The sequence below is a fragment of the Hyperolius riggenbachi genome, chromosome 6 (genome assembly GCF_040937935.1).
Source record: "Hyperolius riggenbachi isolate aHypRig1 chromosome 6, aHypRig1.pri, whole genome shotgun sequence".
Lineage (NCBI taxonomy): Eukaryota > Metazoa > Chordata > Amphibia > Anura > Hyperoliidae > Hyperolius > Hyperolius riggenbachi.
In genome coordinates, this window is record NC_090651.1 from 315,108,477 (window position 1) to 315,127,993 (window position 19,517).

Sequence of the window (19,517 nt, forward strand, 5' to 3'; positions counted from 1 at the left end):
GGTAATGAGCTGCTGATTACTCAGCTGTGATCGCGGGTGATGGGGGGTTAAATTACCCAGAAGTCTGAGCAATAGTTTTTCAGAATACTTAAAGAGAATCTGTACTCTATTATTCTTACAATAAAAAGCATACCATTCTATTCCTTATTTTCTCCTGTGCCCCTCTGTGCTGTTTCTGCCACTCCCTGCTGCAATCCTGGTTTGTAATGAACAGTTTTAGGCAGTGTTTACAAACAAAAGACTGGCTTCTAACCAGAGTATCATAGGCTGAGAACTAGCTGACTGTGTGACTCATGCAGAGCTTGGAGGGGGTGTGTAAAGCTTTTGCCAATGACAAGCAGTGCTGCACATACCACACATTCCAGCCTCAGCCCGACAGACACCAGAGAGGAAAGGAGATAAGATTTATTACAGAGACAGTGCAACTAGAAAAGGCTGCAGTAAGACAGACCACATTAGAACAGGTATAGGAACTTATAGGATAGAAGAAATAAGGCTTAAAATTTTGTTACAGAGTCTCTTTAACTAAATTAGAGCGTGTATTAATATGTTTCACTGACGTTTCTCTTTAATAAGTGAAAAAAAAAAGTTTTATTTTAATTTTGAAGCTTACTCACTGTCTCCCGTTATAAAATCTTTAACAAACTCATCAAAACCTTCAGGATCTTCATAGAAGGAGGTCATCTTTGCAAAATAGTAAAGAGAGACGGCAACATCTTTGGGATTTCGGACTGTATATATAACCTGAAAAGGTTTTTAAATATGCAATAATATACCGTAAGTATAAAATACAGTGCCAAGGAAAATGTTGGTGCTTTATAAATCAATAATAATAATAATAATACAAATACTAATAATAATAATTATTATATCAATATATAATAAAAACACAATAATTATAACTTGTATAGGTATAGATGTCACTATAAACTCAAGGAGAAAGCCAGTCTATGCTGCTCTTCTTCCATAACCTCGAACAGAAGACAAAGTTAAAGAAAATACGGTAGATAAAATTAAAACATAAAGGTCCTGACTGAGCCCATTAACACAGTTGATTTGCTGCTCAAAGCGGACACAACTATGTTAGTGGGCTCAGAAGAAAAAGAAAGAACAATGATCAAGTCATATCTAAAAAAAAAAAAAAAAAAGGCGTGGTTATGCGGCGATCGCGTCATTCGTGCCGCAATCAGCCGCCGGCAACTGGCTCCGCCCCCTCCTCGTGCTGTAACCCGCCAGCCGTTCGGAAGCGCCGGCGGGTTACTAGCACCCGGATCGCCGCTCACAATGCGTATAATAGGCTTTGTAATGTATACAAAGCCTATTATATAGGCTGCCTCCTGCCCTGGTGGTCCCAGTGTCTGAGGGACCACCAGGGCAGGCTGCAGCCACCCTAGTCTGCACCCAAGCACACTGATTTCCCCCCTTGCCCCCTGATTGCCCACAGCACCCCTCAGACCCCCCCCTGCCCACCCCCCAGACCACTGTTAGCACCCAATCACCCCCCTAATCACCCATCAATCACTCCCTGTCACTTTCTGTCAACGCTATTTTTTTTTAACCCTAAACTGCCCCCTGCTCCCTCCGGATCACCCCCCCACCCCTCAGATTCTCCCCAGACCCCCCCCCCTCCCCGTGTACTGTATGCCTCTATCCCCCCTGTAATAACCCACTGATCACCTGTCAATCACCCATCAATCACCCCCTTTCACTGCCACCCATCAATCAGCCCCTAACCTGCCCCTTGCGGGCAATCTGATCACCCATCCACATCAATAGATCGCCCGCAGATCCGACATCAGATCACCTCCCAAGTGCAGTGTTTACATCTGTTCTCTCCTCTAAACAACCACTAATTACCCATCAATCACCCCCTATTACCACCTGTCACTGTTACCCATCAGATTAGACCGTAATCTGCCCCTTGCGGGCACCCAATCACCCGCCCACACGCTCAGATTGCCCTCAGACCCCCCTTATCAATTCGCCAGTGCATTATTTACATCTGTTCTTCCCTGTAATAACCCTGTCACCTGTCAATCACCTGTCAATCACCTATCAATCACCCCCTGTCACTGCCACCCATCAATCATCCCCTGTCACTGCCACCCATCAATCAGACCCTAACCTGCCCCTTGCGGGCAATCTGATCACCCACCCAGTGCAGTTTCTAGGCTAAAATGCACCCAGGGCGAGGGTGTGAAAATTGCGCCCCCCCCCCGGAGCAAGGATATGGGTGCCCGCAGTATAGGTTAGCCAGGTCTAGTTTCACTTAGTATAGGTCCCCCCAGTATAGGTAGCCAAGAATAGGTACCCCAGTATAGGTAGCCAGGCATAGGTGAGCCAGTATAGTTGCCCCCGCTATAGGTTAGCCAGGTAGGTGCCTCCAGTATAGGTAGCCAGTATAGTTGCCCCCAGTATAGGTTAGATAGGCAGGCGCCCCCGGTATAAGTTAGATAGGTAGGTGCCCCAGTACAGGTTAGCTAGGTGGGTGCCTCTAATATAGGTAGCCAGAATAGTTGCCCCCAGCATAGGTTAGATAGGTAGGTGCCCCCAGTATAGGTCATTTAGGTAGGTGTCTCCAATATAGGTATCCAGTATAGTTGTCACCTGTATAGGCTAGCTAGGTAGGTAGGTGCCCCCAATACAGGTTAGATAAGTGCCCCCAGTATAGGTTAGATAAGTAGCTGCCCCCCCAGTATAGGTTAGATAGGTAGCTGCCCCCCAGTATAGGTTAGATTATAGGTAGGTTCCCCTCAGTATACGTTAGATAGGTAGGTGCCCCCCAGTATAGGTTAGATTAGGTAGCTGCCCCCCCCTTCCAGTATAGGCTAGATTAGACAGGTGCCCCCCAGTATAGGTTAGATAGGTAGCTGCCCCCCAGCATAGGTTAGATTGGGTAGGTGCCCCCCAGTATAGGTTAGATAGGTAGCTGCCCCCCAGTGTAGGTTAGATTAGGTAGGTGCCCCCAGTATAGGTTAGATAGGTAGTTGGCCCCCAGTGAAGGTTAGATTAGGTAAGTGCCCCCCAGTATAGGTTAGATTAGGTAGCTGCCCCCCAGCGTAGGTTAGATTAGGTAGGTGCCCCCCAGGATAGGTAGCTGCCCCCCAGTGTTGGTTAGATGGGTAGCTGCCCCCCAGTGTAGGTTAGATTAGGTAGGTGCCCCCCAGTATAGGTTAGATAGGTAGCTGCACCCCAGTGTAGGTTAGATTAGGTAGCTGCCCCCAGCGTAGGTTAGATTAGGTAGGTGCCCCCCAGGATAGGTTAGATAGGTAGCTGCCCCCCAGAGTAAGTTAGATTAGGTAGGTGCCCCCCAGGATAGGTTAGATAGGTAGCTGCCCCCCAGTGTAGGTTAGATTAGGTAGGTGCCCCCCAGCGTAGATTAGATTAGGTAGGTGCCCCCCAGGATAGGTTAGATAGGTAGCTGCCCCCCAGCGTAGGTTAGATTAGGTAGGTGCCCCCCAGGATGGGTTAGATAGGTAGCTGCCCCCCAGCGTAGGTTAGATTAGGTAGGTGCCCCCCAGGATAGGTTAGATAGGTAGCTGCCCCCCAGCGTAAGTTAGATTAGGTAGGTGCCCCCCAGGATAGGTTAGATAGGTAGCTGCCCCCCAGTGTAGGTTAGATTAGGTAGGTGCCCCCCAGCGTAGATTAGATTAGGTAGGTGCCCCCCAGGATAGGTTAGATAGGTAGCTGCCCCCCAGCGTAGGTTAGATTAGGTAGGTGCCCCCCAGGATAGGTTAGATAGGTAGCTGCCCCCCAGCGTAGGTTAGATTAGGTAGGTGCCCCCCGGGATAGGTTAGATAGGTAGCTGCCCCCCAGCGTAAGTTAGATTAGGTAGGTGCCCCCCAGGATAGGTTAGATAGGTAGCTGCCCCCCAGCGTAGGTTATATTAGGTAGGTGCCCCCCAGGATAGGTTAGATAGGTAGCTGCCCCCCAGCGTAGGTTAGATTAGGTAGGTGCCCCCCAGGATAGGTTAGATAGGTAGCTGCCCCCCATAATGGAGGGGGGAAGCACCGTAGCCGCGGGGAGGGCAACCCGACCTCTCCCGGGCCGCCCTCCGTGCTCCCCCCTCAGATGTATAGTGAGCAGCAGCAGCCAGGGAGGGAGCACTGTATACAACATACCTCCCTGGCTCCAAGCGCTGCTCTCTCGTCACCGGTCTTCTCCCATCTGCCTACACACGTATACATACGCTGCTTCCGGGTAAACAGGAAGCAGCGTGTGTATAAGCGTGTATGCAGAGAGAAGTTGACCGGCGGCGAGAGAGCAGCGCTTGGAGCCAGGGAGGTATGTTGTATACAGCGCTCCCTCCCTGGCTGCTGCTCACTATACATCTGAGGGGGGAGCACGGAGGGCGGCCCGGGAGAGGGAGGGAGAGGTCGGGTTGCCCTCCCCGCGGCTACGGTGCTTCCCCCCTCCATTACAGCGCCCCCCTCCCAACAGCGCCCCGGGCGGTGGCACGCCCCGCACGGGGCTACAAACGGGCATGCACCCACCCACACCATCAGATTGCCCCAGACCTACCCTCAGATCACCTCCAAAGTGCATTGTTTACATCTGTTCTGCCATCTAATCACCCACTGATCACCCATCAATCAGTCCCTGTCACTGATACCCATCAGATTAGACCCCTATCTGCCCCTAGGGCACCCAATCACCCGCCCACACCCTCAGAACGCCCTCAAACCCCAGCCCTGATCACCTCGCCAGTGCATTGCTTGCATCTATTTCCCCCCTCTAATCACACCTTGAGACACCCATCAATCACCTCCTGTCACCACCTGTCACCCCCTAGCACACCTACCCATCAGATCAGGCCCTAATTTTCCCCGTGTGGGCTCTTGATCACTCGGCCAAACCCTCAGATCCCCCTCAGACCCCCTTCCGATCACCTCCCCAGTGCATTGATTGCATCTATTTTCCCCTCTAACCACCCCCTGAGACACCCATCAATCACCTCCTGTCACCCCCCTAGCACTCCTATCCATCAGATCAGGCCCAATACAACCTGTCATCTAAGAGGCCACCCTGCGTATGACCGGTTCCACAAAATTTGCCCCCTCATAGACCACCTGGCATCAAAATTTGCAGATGCTTTTACCCCTGAACAGTCATTTTGAGAAATTTGGTTTCCAGGCTACTCACGGTTTTGGGCCCGTAAAATGCCAGGGCAGTATAGGAACCCCACAAGTGACCCCATTTTAGAAAAAAGACACCCCAAGGTATTCTGTTAGGTGTATGACGAGTTCATAGAAGATTTTATTTTTTGTCAAAAGTTAGCGGAAATTGATTTTTATTGTTTTTTTCACAAAGTGTCATTTTCCACTAACTTGTGACAAAAAATAAAATCTTCTATGAACTCACCATACACCTAACGGAATACCTTGGGGTGTCTTCTTTCTAAAATGGGGTCACTTGTGGGGTTCCTATACTGCCCTGGCATTTTAGGGGCCCTAAACCATGAGCAGTAGTCTAGAAAACAAATGCCTCAAAATGACCTGTGAATAGGACGTTGGGCCCCTTAGCGCACCTAGGCTGCCAAAAAGTGTCACACATGTGGTATCGCCGTACTCAGGAGAAGTAGTATAATGTGTTTTGTGGTGAATTTTTACACATACCCATGCTGGGTGGGAGAAATCTCTCTGTAAATGGACAATTGTGTGTAAAAAAAATCAAAAATGTGTCATTTACAGAGATATTTCTCCCACCCAGCATGGTTATATGTACAAATACACCCCAAAACACATTATACTACTTCTCCTGAGTACGGTGATACCACATGTGTGACACTTTTTTGCAGCCTAACTGTGCTAAGGGGCCCAAAGTCCAATGAGTACCTTTAGAATTTCACAGGTCATTTTGAGACATTTGGGTTCAAGACTACTCCTCACGGTTTAGGGCCCCTAAAATGCCAGGGCAGTATAGGAACCCCACAAGTGACCCCATTTTAGGAAGAAGACACCCCAAGGTATTCTGTTAGGTGTATGATGAGTTCATAGAAGATTTTATTTTTTGTCACAAGTTAGCGGAAATTGATTTGTATTGGGTTTTTTTTCACAAAGTGTCATTTTCCGCTAACTTGTGACAAAAAAAAAATCTTCTATGAACTCACCATACTCCTAACAGAATACCTTGGGGTGTCTTCTTTCTAAAATGGGGTCACTTGTAGGGTTCCAATACTGCCCTGGCATTTTAGGGGCCCTAAACCGTGATGAGTAGTCTAGAATCCAAATGCCTCAAAATGACCTGTGAATAGGACGTTAGGCCCCTTAGCGCACCTAGGTTGCAAAAAAGTGTCACACATGTGGTATCGCCGTACTCAGAAGAAGTAGTATAATGTGTTTTGGGGTGTACTTTTATACATACCCATGCTGGGTGGGAGAAATCTCTCTGTAAATGGACAATTGTGTGTAAAAAAAAATCAAAAAAATGTCATTTACAGAGATATTTCTCCCACCCAGCATCTGTATGTGTAAAAATACACCCCAAAACACATTATACTACTTCTCCTGAGTACGGCGGTACCACATGTGTGGCACTTTTTTGCACCCTAAGTGCGCTAAGGGGCCCAAAGTCCAATGAGTACCTTTAGGATTTTACAGGTCATTTTGCGACATTTGGTTTCAAGACTACTCCTCACAGTGTAGGGCCCCTAAAATGCCAGGGCAGTATAGGAACCCCACAAATGACCCCATTTTAGAAAGAAGATACCCAAAGGTATTCCGTTAGGAGTATGGTGAGTTCATAGAAGATTTTATTTTTTGTCACAAGTTAGCGGAAAATGACACTTTGTGAAAAAAAACAATTACAATTAATTTCCGCTAACTTGTGACAAAAAATAAAAATTACAAAAAAATACAGAAGAAAATGTTTTTTAAACTGTCATTTTTCCTTTTGCATTTTTAAAATTGATTTTCTCAAAATCTACAAAATCTTTTTAAAAAATATATTATTCTGACTTGTTCTCACTATTCCCCTTAATACACTTTTAGTGATGATAGCATGTATGGGCATTTTGCTATTAACCGCGAAAGTCAGCACAAAATTACACAAAAATTACGAATGGATTACACTAAATCAATTGAATGTAAAAATCGTCATTATGTATAGCCGTAATTGAGAAAATGTATGCAAAATTTTGCGTAATCGTAATTAGCAGACTATGATCATCACTAATAAATACAGCAGCTATGCAATAAATTACAATGGCAGCTTTCAGCGCAGATAAACTGTACTTTGGGAACTTGTCATTTGTAAATAGGCAATATTACCATTGCACGAAAGTAAATATGATAACTATATGGAAAACAAAAAGTAGTAAAAAATGGTTTTACAAAATATTATGTTAGAGTTTAATCCCTCTTTAAGTAGAGTTTATATATATATGTCAATAGTCCCTACCTAATTCTGTCTATACTAATGGTGTTCATACTTTGAATGCTGTTCAATCCACTGAGTTACTCTACTGAGTGATCAGCATTAATTATGAGAAAATGTTAATAATTTTTTTTATATGAGTTACCTTAGCTTTTGAACCATCAAAGGATTTTACAAAAAGATGTCTTGGAAGATGACTGGCTATAAGTCGAGGTTGTTCCTCGCTCACTTGCGCCTTGTGAACATGGTTTTCTATCCAGGGTACTCTGTCCCAGTTGGGAACAGTTTTATTCCATGTTGGATCTCCATTCTTTTTAACCACCCTGGCGTTCTGATTAAATCGCCAGGGTGGCTGCGGGAGGGTTTTTTTCAAATAAAAAAAAAACTATTTCATGCAGCCAACTGAAAGTTGGCTGCATGAAAGCCCACTAGAGGGCGCTCCGGAGGCGATCTTCCGATCGCCTCCGGCGCCCAGAATAAACAAGGAAGGCCGCAATGAGCGGCCTTCCTTGTTTTGCTTATATCGTCGCCATAGCGACGAGCGGAGTGACGTCATCGACGTCAGCCGACGTCCTGACGTCAGCCGCCTCCGATCCAGCCCTTAGCGCTGGCCGGAACTTTTTGTTCCGGCTGCGCAGGGCTCAGGCGGCTAGGGGGGCCCTCTTTCGCCGCTGCTCGCGGCGAATCGCCGCAGAGCGGCGGCGATCAGGCAGCACACGCGGCTGGCAAAGTGCCGGCTGCGTGTGCTGCTTTTTATTTGATTAAAATCGGCCCAGCAGGGCCTGAGCGGCGACCTCCGGCGGTGTTGGACGAGCTCAGCTCGTCCAGACCGCTCAGGTGGTTAATGAGGCTCAAAATGTCAGTCATCCATGTTGTCCCTGGAAATCATTCGTTAGCACCAAACAGGGGAAATGTAGATATGAACAGTTAGAAACTATGATTACATTTTGCTATTAACTAGAGAATGCTTTTCATCTATATGACCATATATATGCAGAGCCGGTGCTGCCATAGAGCCAAAAGGGGCAATTTCCCTAGGGCCTCCAACTTCTGCTGGGCCCCCCAGGTGGTCTTTCTGACTGCTCCCATATGCATGCATGTTCAGGTCACCTGCAGTGGCAGGCAGGCCCACACTGGCCAGGGGGGAAGGGGGGCAATCTCCGCCCAGGCCACCTTTCATTCAGTGATTTAGGGCTGGTCTGGTGTATTCAGGTTTGTTGTTGTATGGCAATGTGAAACACTAGGCTAGCTGATAAAAGTGCAATTAGAGGGCAGGCAAGCTGGTAAATATACACAGCATGATACAGAGCTTGCCTGGAGGGTCCGTGGGAAAATATCTGTCTGGTCTCTCCCCTGTGTTATAATGACTGCATGTATGGATAAGGTGTTATACAAGTTGAAAAGTTTTTGACAGTCCCTAGACTCCAGGAGGGCTGCTTTCTGACTTGTGTGAGAGACCAGCAGGGACAGGAGTCCGATTACAGGCAAGTAGCCTCTGTGTGATGTGAGACTGCAATACAGATGAGCGCTCTGCTCCATCTCAGGCTCTGCTCCATCTCAGGCTATTCTCAGTCTCTCTCCACTCCTCCTCTCTCTGGGCTAGTGAACGCCAAAATCACAATAGCAATCGCTAGCAATTTGTGAGTGCGATTTTGTGAAACGATATTCGCAGCTATTTTTTAATGAATCGCTCCAATAAATGCTACCTGCAGCGTGTTTGCGATTTTGATAAAATCACAACGCTGCTGTGAGAACACCCTCATAAGGTAACATTAGCCAAGTGCTTTCCAAACCACTCTCGATTTGAAAAACGCTCAGAAGCCCTCTTGGTGTGCACCAGCCCTCCTTCATTCACCTTTGTCTCCCTCTTCCCCTAGGTGTCTACTTTTCATACTGGAAAGCTAAATAAAAGTGCAATCCTGGTGATTTTTTTTAAATGTCTGAATAGTTGACTGAATAGCGTGTTGGAACATGGCATACATAGCTTTGTGGGACATCCTTGGGCCACTCTTAATTTCTTTACTGATTGATACTGCTGGTATGTCTCTGTTCTGGTCCAAGGGGGGTGTCCACCAACAAATCTCTGCAGAGGGGCCTGATGTAGTTACATCCTACCCAGCTGCCTTGTAATAACTCACCTGTCCCTGCAGCAGCTCCATCCCGTGCTCCCTCTTCAGCCACACTGCCTGCCTCTATGACCCGGTGCATGCTATTTACACATAACGTGCCGGATGGAGGAGACACAGGCAGCAGGGCTGAAGGCAAAGCACAGGAGGGAGCAGCTGATACTGGTGAGTTATTACAAGGCAGCTGAGCTACACAATGTGCGGGGGCCATTGGAGAAGTCTATGCGAGACCACGAGGGGCAGCAGTCGGTTCGGGGGCTGACTTCGCTGGGGGGGTGTAGGAGGGCCCCAGGTTACTTTTGCCCCAGGGCCCCCGTGTGGCTTAAATCGGCCCTGTATATATGCACTATATATCTTAATGGGGTGGTATCTTCTCACTGAAAAATCTGAAGTCTCCTCCTCCCTACTGCAGTCATGACCCATCCCCCACCCACCCCCAAAAAATGAGTCATGACATCTCAATCCCACAAAAAAACTCCATCTCTGCTAGTGGTATAACTGTTTACCACAAAACCCAGAGACTGCAGAAGAGCATGGGAGCGGGGGCCATGGGGGCCTGCCTTCCCCCCCCCCCCTTTCTGCAGAGAAGTGCAGTGGAGCATTACAGTGGGATGCGAAAGTTTGGGCAACCTTGTTAATCGTCATGATTTTTCTGTATAAGTCATTGGTTGTTACGATAAAAAATGTCAGTTAGCCATTTCTGCCGCCCAGACGTGAAGCTCACGTCTGGGCGGCTGCTCTGCTGTGGTGCCGCGCTTCGGCGATCGCGGGCGCACTTCATGTCGTCCCCCGGTAGCCCTGGGATCAGTGAACGGGAACATGGTTCCCGATCACCGATCCGTGTCCCCAGCAGAAAAACCGAAGCGCTCTTACAAGAGGCTTCAGTCTTTCTGCACGTAAAATTTTCCACGTCATCCTTGTGCTTCCGGTTAGCAAGAAGCACAAGGAGGGAAAAAAATGCAAGGTGGCCATCTTGTGGCCAAATAGTAAAACTACATTTACATATTTTTTACATTACAGTTTACACATAACATTAAAAATTAACTGCTTATTTCCCACACCAAAATATTACCCAAATAAAATTTTTAATGGAAAAAAAAATGTACAATAAAAAAATAAATAAATAAATAAATAGTTATCTAAGGGTCTGAACTTTTTAAATATGCATTTGAATGGGGTATACTACAAACATTTTTTAAATTATTATCTTGTAAATCAGGGCTGTGGAGTCGGAGTCGCAGAGTCGGAGTCGGGGCAATTTTGGGTGCCTGGAGTCGGAGTCGGGAAAAAATGCACCGACTCCGACTCCTAATGAATTTAAACTGTAATTAAAATAGAAAATATGATAAAATGTTCTATTTCTCAAATAATAGTCATCATAAATAATTTATACATACAGTAATAGCTGTGCTTAGTCCACAAAAATGAAATAAAACAATCAAAATTAGTTTCTTGTGCTGCTTCAGTAACGCAGTCCCCGTATTTTTAAAGTCAGATATACACATCTGATTGTGACTGTATATATGATGTGTACACAGGAATCTCTTATATATACGAAATAACATCTATGCTGTAAGTATAAAGCCTGATGTGTAGCCGTGTCACTAATAGAGATGGTCAATGAGATGGAAATAATTCTGTGTTAATTCTGATTTATGCAAATGTATGCACTCTCTTTGCTCATGAAATCAAATAATTTGATATGTTGTTAAAATTTGGTTTGGTGACTACGAATTAAATGGTACCTGAGAAGGATGAAAAGAAAAGTTTTATACATACCTGGGGCTTCTTCCAGCCAGTCCTTCGCTGTCCACCTCCACCACCTGGATCTTCTGCTATGAGTCTTGGTAATTCAGCTAGTCAGCGCAGTCCGGCCGCATGTCGTTTCCACAGCCAGGAGCGTTCTGCACCTGCGCAACAGTGCTGCGCAGGTGTAGTACGCTCCCGGCGGCGGAGTGTATGCATGCGCACTACGCCTGACTGGCTAAAGTACCTGGACTCATAGCAGAAGATCCAGGTGGCAGAGGAGGACTTATCAGCCTGAAGGGGGCTGGAGGAAGCCCCAGGTATGTATAAAACTTTAATTTCATCTGTCTCAGGTTTACTTTGTTACACAGTAGTACTATACTCTACATATGCACTCTCCATAGAGCTGCAGGGAATCCACTGAGAATGTTGTGCACATTGAACACAGAGGTGTTGTCTATCACCCATAAACCTCCTTATTCCCCTGCAGAGTACCTGCACATCACTCTTACACCTGCACAGTTACATTGCCTAGGGCCCGATAGATGTTCTTTGTTCCGGCCTGTACTTTTTACAAGTACTCTTACCAAGGACTAGTTTTAGTCTATGACTAAAGGGAATAAATATGGCAGTCTCCATATCCTTCTCACTTCAGTTATCTTTTAAAATTCCTAAGCGTTGGCAGTTATGAGACGAATTTCATGTTACATACTTTCAATCAACAAGATTGTACTATGAAAATTAGAGGAGTCGGAGTTGAGGAGTCGGAGTCGGTGGAATCCTAAACTGAGGAGTCGGAGTCGGTGGATTTTTGTACCGACTCCACAGCCATGTTGTAAATAGTGATGGACGCAAAACGGAAAAAATGCACCTTTATTTCCAAATAAAATATTGGCGCCATACATTGTGTTAGGGACAAAATTTAAATGGTGTCATAACCAAGACAAACGGGCAAATAAAATACATAGGTTTTAATTATGGTAGTGTGGATTAATGGCCGAAAACTGAGAAATAATGAATTTTTTCCATTTTTTTCTCATTAATCCTGTTAAAATGCATTTATAAAAAAATTATTCTTAGCAAAATGTACCACCCAAAGAAAGCCTAATTAGTGGCAGAAAAAACAAGATATAGATTAACCAGTTTACATCCTAACTACAGTATATTAAAGCGGTTTAACACCCAGCATTACAACTTTGCTTTAAAAGATTGCTTACAGCTTACAAACTATTATGCCAGATTTTTTTTTAAGCAGAACTTCACTGAATGGGTTAAACATGACATTTTAGTGTTGGATTTAACTAGGAATCCGCATCCGTTCTTATCTTTAGTTACAAATGTATCTTTATTTGGAATACAAATAGACCTTTGAAAAGCCTGCCGGGGAAGCCCTCTTTGTTCTCTCAGAGCAGTGTTTGTTTATTACTTTGTAAATAGATACATTTGTAACTAAACCTAAGCACGGAGGAGAATTTCTAGGTAAATGCAGCACTAAAATGTCATGTTTCATCCATTCAGTGAATTTCTGCTAAAAAAAAAATCTGGCATAATCGTTTCTAAGCTGTAAGCAATCTTTTAAAGCAAAGTTGAAATGCTGGGTGTTAGACCACTTTAACGTCATAGCAAGTGGCTCCTGAAAGCCACCTGATGTGAATATAAGTCACTTTGATTTAATGAACACAGCGGGCGTGCTAGCACACTTCTGGGCTCATTAACCCCCCTCCCCCTAACTACTCTATACCGGCATCCCTGCCATGGGGTTCGATCTCCCCACCAACTGCCCGATCCCCTGTAATTACCCCCCTCCCTCCCCCTCCATGCTGCGATTGGGCAGGGCAGGATTAAAATGTAACAATCTTTACCTGAACTTGTTCCTGCGGCAATCGCGTTCCTCTCCCTGCAGTACCGCTGTCAGCATCACTATGCTGAATGAATCAGGTCCCGGCTTGATTACGTCATCAAGCCGAGACCCGATCCGGGCAGCATAGTAAGGCTGACAGCAGTACTGCAGGGAGGAGATCGCGATCTCCGGTGGAACAAGGTCAGGTGAGAGATTGTGACTTCTAACGCTTCCCTGCGCCTATCTCTGTGGGAGGGGGGAGACATCTGGCATGTGGGTGGTATTTTAAAGGGCCACACACCTGGTTATCCCCGTGGTGGGGGCACACAGTTTGCAATCCATGGGGGAGGGATACAGGGGCATACACCAGGCTATCTGGGGGGGGAGGGGGAATTAAAAACCACACCTGGCTATTTCCCCAAAGAAATAAATGACATTAACAAAAAACCAACACCCCTACTACACATATTGTTAACTAGCTGATTGCCCGGCGTTGCCCGGGTATGTATTTGGCTAGTGTTGGCTCCGCCCACTTTTTCTAACCCTAACACACAATTACTCAATGACCAAGTTTGTGAGCTTTGCGGTCTTTGGAAACAATAATTTGCATTGAAATGAAAAAAATCTGATTGGCTGTTTGTGGCTCCACCCCTTTTCTGAATTTGAACCCCAGTCACCCAATGACCAACTGTAGCAGGTTTGAGGCCTGTGCCATTAACAGTGCAAGAATGGCAGCAATTAAATATTCCCCTTGAGAAGCAATAGGTGAAGTTTGATTCACTTTTGTAGGCTCCACCCACTTTTCTGAATATTTAACCCAGTCACCCAGTGACCAACTGTGCAAAGTTTGAGAACCCTACCATTAACAGTGTAAGTATGGCTGCAGTTTACATTTTCCCAGTGAAATTTGCATTTGTCTCCACCCACTAATGACGTGGAACTGCCTGTGTATGTATTTGACCGGTTTTGGCTCCGCCCACTTTTTCTAACCCTAATGCACGAACACTCAATGACCAAGTTTGTGAACTTCGGGGTCTTTGGCATCAATAATTTGTATATTCCCATAGAAATTAAACAAATCAGATTGGCTGTCTGTGGCTGCACTCCTCTCCAACATTTGAACCCCAGTCACCCAATGACCAACTATAGCAGGTTTGAGGCATCTGCTACAGCCCCGTTTCTATGGGTGTGTGATACGTGCAATCGCCCGGGGTGCTTTATTGTGCGGCAGGAGGGGGGGCGCCGGAGCGGGGGAACGGACATAATAGTTATAACTCACCTTCTTCATCCGTTCCCCGCAGTTTCAATATCTTTCCTCTCCCGGCGTCCGTCGCCTGGTAACAGCGCCCCCTGTGATGACATACCGCATGTCATCACAGGAAGCACTGTGACTAATGAGATAGATGCCGGGAAAGGAAGGACATTGAAGCAGCGCGGGTTCGGCGGAAGCAGGTGAGTTATTACTATTATGTTCGCTCCCCCCGCTCCTGCGCCCAACTCATACCGCCCATACCAACTAACCTAAACTGTGGGAACCTACCTAACTAACCTAAACTGCAGGAACCTACCTATTTATCCTACACTGCAGGAACCTACCTACCTAACTAACCTATACTGCGGGAACCTACCTAACTAACCTATACTGCGGGAACCTACCTAACTAACCTATACTGCGGGAACCTACCTAACTAACCTATACTGCGGGAACCTACCTAACTAACCTATACTGCGGGAACCTACCTAGCCAAGCTATACTGTAGGAACCTACCTAACTATCCTATACTGCGGGAACCTACCTAACTAACCTATACTGCGGGAACCTACCTAACTAACCTATACTGCGGGAACCTACCTAACTAACCTATACTGCGAGAACCTACCTAGCCAAGCTATACTGTGGGAACCTACCTAACTATCCTATACTGCGGGAACTTACCTAACTAACCTATACTGCGGGAACCTACCTAACTAACCTATACTGCGGGAACCTACCTAGCCAAGCTATACTGCGGGAACCTACCTAACTATCCTAAACTGCAGGAACCTACCTATCTAACCCATACTGGGGGGACCTACCTATCTAACCTATACTGGGGGAACCTACCTATTGAACCTATACTGTGGGAACCTACCGATCTAACCCATACTGGGGGAACCTACCTATCGAACCTATACTGCGGGAACCTACCTATCTAACCTATACTGCGGGCACCTACCTATCTAAACTATACTGGGGGCACCTACCTATCTAACCCACACTGGTGGCAACTATACGGGCTACCCTATACTGGAGGCACCAACGTAGATAACCTATAAAGCAGGCACCTACCTATCTAACCTACACTGGGGGCAACTATGCAGGCTACCCTATACTGGAGGCACCTACGTAGCTAACCTGTTCAACCTGTACTGCGGGCACCTATGCCTGGCTCCATGGGGGTGGGGTGGGGGGCGATTTTTACACCCTCGCCCTGGGTGAAATTTAGCCTAGAAACTGCTCTGATCTGCTAATACCAGTGTAAAAATGGCAGCAATTTAAATATTCCTTTTGAAAATCAACAGGTGAATTTTGACTATTTTGGCTATTTTGGCTATTATAGGCTCCACCCACTTCCCTGAATATTAATCTCAGTCACCCAGTGACCATCTTGGCAAAGTTTGAGATCCCTGCCATTAACAGTGAAGAAGGGCTGCAGTTTACATTTTCCCATTGAAATTTGTTTTTGGCTCCGCCCACTTTTTGTAAACTGGACACACAGTCACTCAATGACCATGTTTGTGAGCTTTGGGTCCTTGGCATCAATAATTTGTATTTTCCCAGTGAAATGAAACATCTGATTGGCTGTTTGTGGCTCTATCACAGGCATGGGCAAACTTGGCCCTCCAGCTGTTAAGGAACTACAAATCCCACAATGCATTTGCCTTTATGAGTCATGACTGTGGCTGTCAGACTCCTGCAATGCATTGTGGGACTTGTAGTTCCTCAACAGCTGGAGGGCCAAGTTTGCCCATGCCTCCTCTATCCCCTTTTCTGAATTTGAACCCCAGTGACCCAATGATCAACTGTACCAGGTTTGAGGCTTGTGCCATTAACAGTGCAAGAATGGCAGCAATTTTAATATTCCCTTTGAAAATCAACAGGTGAATTTTGATTGTTTTTTTTAGGCTCCACCCACTTTTCTGTATAATAATCTGTGCCATTAACAGTGCAAGAATGGCAGCAATGTAAATATTCCCCTTGAAAATCAAAAGATGAATTTTGATTGGCTGCTGTACACTCCACCCACTTTCCTAAATATTAATCCTAGTCACCCAGTGGCCAACTGTGTCAAGTTTGAGAACCCTGCCAATAACAGAATGGCTGAAATCAATCTAACAAATCTGATTGGCTGTTTGTGGCTCCACCGCCTTTAGTGAATTTGGTCCCCAGTCACCCAATTACTGACTGTATCAGGTTTGAGGCCTCTGCCATTAACAGTGTAAGAATGGTAGCAATGTAAATATTCCCCATGAAAATCAATAGCTGAATTTTGATTGGCTGTTGTAGGCTCCACCCACATTTCTGAATAATAATCCCAGGCACCCAGTGGCCAATTGTATCAAGTTTGGGAACCCTGCCATGTAAAAAATTAAGTTTCTGGCACCGCCCACTTTTTGTAACCTTGACATATAGTCACTCAATTACCAAGTTTATCAGCTTTGGGATCCTTGGTATCAATACTTTGTATATCTGATTGGCTGTTTGTGGCTCCGCCCCTTTCTGAATTTGAACCCCAGTCACCCAGTGCCCAGCTGTACCAGGTTTGAGGCATCTGCTATTAACAGTATAAGAATGGTTGCAGTTTAAATATTCCCTTTGACAATCAAAAGTTGAATTTTGATTGGCTGTTGTAGGCTCTACCCACTTCCCAAAATCTTAATCACATTCACTCAATGACCAACTGTGCAAAGTTTGACAACCCTGCCATTAACAGTGTAAGAATGGCTGCAGTTTATATTTTCCCAGTAAAATGTGTTTTTGGCTCCACCCACTTTGTGTAACCTTGTCACACAGTCACTCAATGACCAATTTTGTGAGCTTTCAGGTTCCTGGCATCAAAATTGTGTGAATGGAAGCAGTTTATCCAGCAAAGAAATCTGATTGGCTGTTTGTGGCCCCGCCCCTTTAGTGAATTTGGACCCCAGTCACCTAATGACTGACTGCAGCAAGTCTGAAGCCTCTGCCATAAACAGTGTAAGAATGGCAGCAGTTTAAATATTCCCCTTTAAACGCAATAGGTGAATTTTGATTGGCTGTTGTAGGCTCCACCCACTTTCCAAAATCTTAATCTTATTCACCCAGTGGCGAAGTGTGGCAAGTTTGAGAACCCTGCGATTAACAGTGTAAGAATGGCTGCATTTTTTTCCATTTAAAAGGAATGGCTGAATTTTGATTGGCTGTTTTATGCTCCACCCGCTTTTCCTGGATTTGTAACCGCGGTCACCAAGTGACCAACTGTGCCAAGTGTGGGGACTCTGGCTTGATTACTGTGAGAATGGCAGCCTTTTACATTTTTTCCATTGACTTGAATGGGTGGAATCTGATTTGCTGTTTGTAGCTCCGCCCAGGTGGGCAGGGGGGCCGCGAGACCCCCAGAACCTATCATCCCAGGTAGTAAGGAACCTGTATACCAAGTTTCGTTCAAATCGGTCAAGGGGTTTTCGAGTGATCGCGGCACATACACACACACACACACACATACATCCGATTTTATATATATAGATGGTAGCCCGAAAAACAATTTTTATGAAGTGGTTAGATAAAGACAGTGGGCATGGTGCAGCAAGAACTACACCGACTCTTCATTGTAGATACATTAAATACCTTACAAGCTAAAGATAAAAGAACTAAGGCCTTCTTTAAAGTCTGGAGAAAGTACATTGTCATGCAACTACCAATAGAGGAAAGAATTGCTTTAATGGGGAATTTTAAGTTAACCAAATGGTATCTAACGGAACATATGCATGGTACACTGGGCCCGCTGGAGGTGGGATGACCCACTATTCATACCCATAGATGGGCATTGTCCTACACCCCTTAGAGTTTAGATAAGAATGGTACAAGGAAATTAACAGCTGAGACATGCAGGGGGGGGGGGGAGGGGAGGGAGGGCGAGTAGTGGGAGGTGGAGGGACTTATGGGGGAGGGGGGAGGGAGAAAACTAAAATGGAGTTCGGGGACACCTGATTGAAAGATGTGCTGTTACTGGTAATTTGGCTGCTATATTAAACATGGTGTGATGACTGTGTTGTAAAATGTTACTATGCATGTTATAAAAGTCAAATGTAATGTCAGTGCTGTCTTGGAAATTGATCAATAAAAATATTTACAAAAAAAAACAAAAAAAACCCACACCTGGCCAACTATGGGGGGGGGGGGGGGATAAATGGCTACATCAGGCTAACTCATGTTGGGGGGAGGGGGGTATACAGAGGCACATCTGGCTACCTGGGGCTCGAGAGGGGTACATCTAGCGAACTATGGGAGGGGGGGGATATACAGGAACACATCTGGCTAACTAGGGGTGGTGGGATACAAAAGAGCCACATAATTGCTAGGGATACAAAGTGGAAAAAAGCACCTTTATTTTCAAATCATATATTGTCGCCATACATTGTATTAGGATTATAATTTAAATGTTGTAATAACCAGGACAAACAGGCATATCAAATGTATGGGTTAAATCCACAGTAGCTCTTATTATTTTAAAACTATAATAGTTTAAAACTGAGAAATAATAACTTTTTTTACATTTTTCTCCCGTTATTCCCTTTAAAATGCTTATAAAGTAAAATAATTCTTAGCAAAAAGTATCACCCAAAGAAAGCCTAATTGGTGGCAAAAAAACAAGGTATAGATCATTTATGTGTGATAAGTATTGATAAAGTTATTGGCTAATGAACGTGAGGAGTGTGAAATGCAGAAAATTGCTCTGGTTTTTAAAGGGAAGGTCCAAGCAAAAAAAAAAAAATGAGTTTCACTTACCTGGGGCTTCTACCAGCCCCATGTAGCCATCCTGTGCCCTCGTAGTCACTCACTGCTGCTCCAGTCCCCCGCTGGCAGCTTTCTGACCTCGGAGGTCAGGGCCGCATTGCATACATTTTTACGCATTCCAGCTAGTGCAGGAACAAAAATGTATGCGTTGCACCACTAACGCGTAAAAATGTATATGTTAATGTTCCTGCACTAGCGGGAATGCGTAAAAATGTACGCAATGCGGCCCTGACCTCCGAGGTCAGAAAGCTGCCAGCGGGGGACTGGAGCAGCAGTGAGTGACTATGAGGGCACAGGATGGCTACATGGGGCTGGTAGAAGCCCCAGGTAAGAGAAACTCATTTTTTTTTTTTGCTTGGACCTTCCCTTTAAGGAGGAATAACCCAGGGACGCGAAG

At 45.6% G+C, this 19,517-nt stretch overlaps 1 protein-coding gene across 1 annotated transcript in view; it reads right to left on the minus strand.

Moving 5' to 3' along the window:
- LOC137522857 (sulfotransferase 2B1-like) overlaps positions 1-19,517 on the minus strand; it is a 63,562-nt gene that overhangs the window by 27,153 nt on the left and 16,892 nt on the right. The window contains exons 3-5 of the mRNA XM_068242991.1: positions 8,220-8,252; positions 7,520-7,692; positions 618-744 (exon numbers count right to left, since the gene is read on the minus strand). Of these exons, the coding sequence (XP_068099092.1) occupies positions 618-744; positions 7,520-7,692; positions 8,220-8,252 (333 nt within the window). The remainder of the gene's footprint in view (positions 1-617; positions 745-7,519; positions 7,693-8,219; positions 8,253-19,517) is intronic.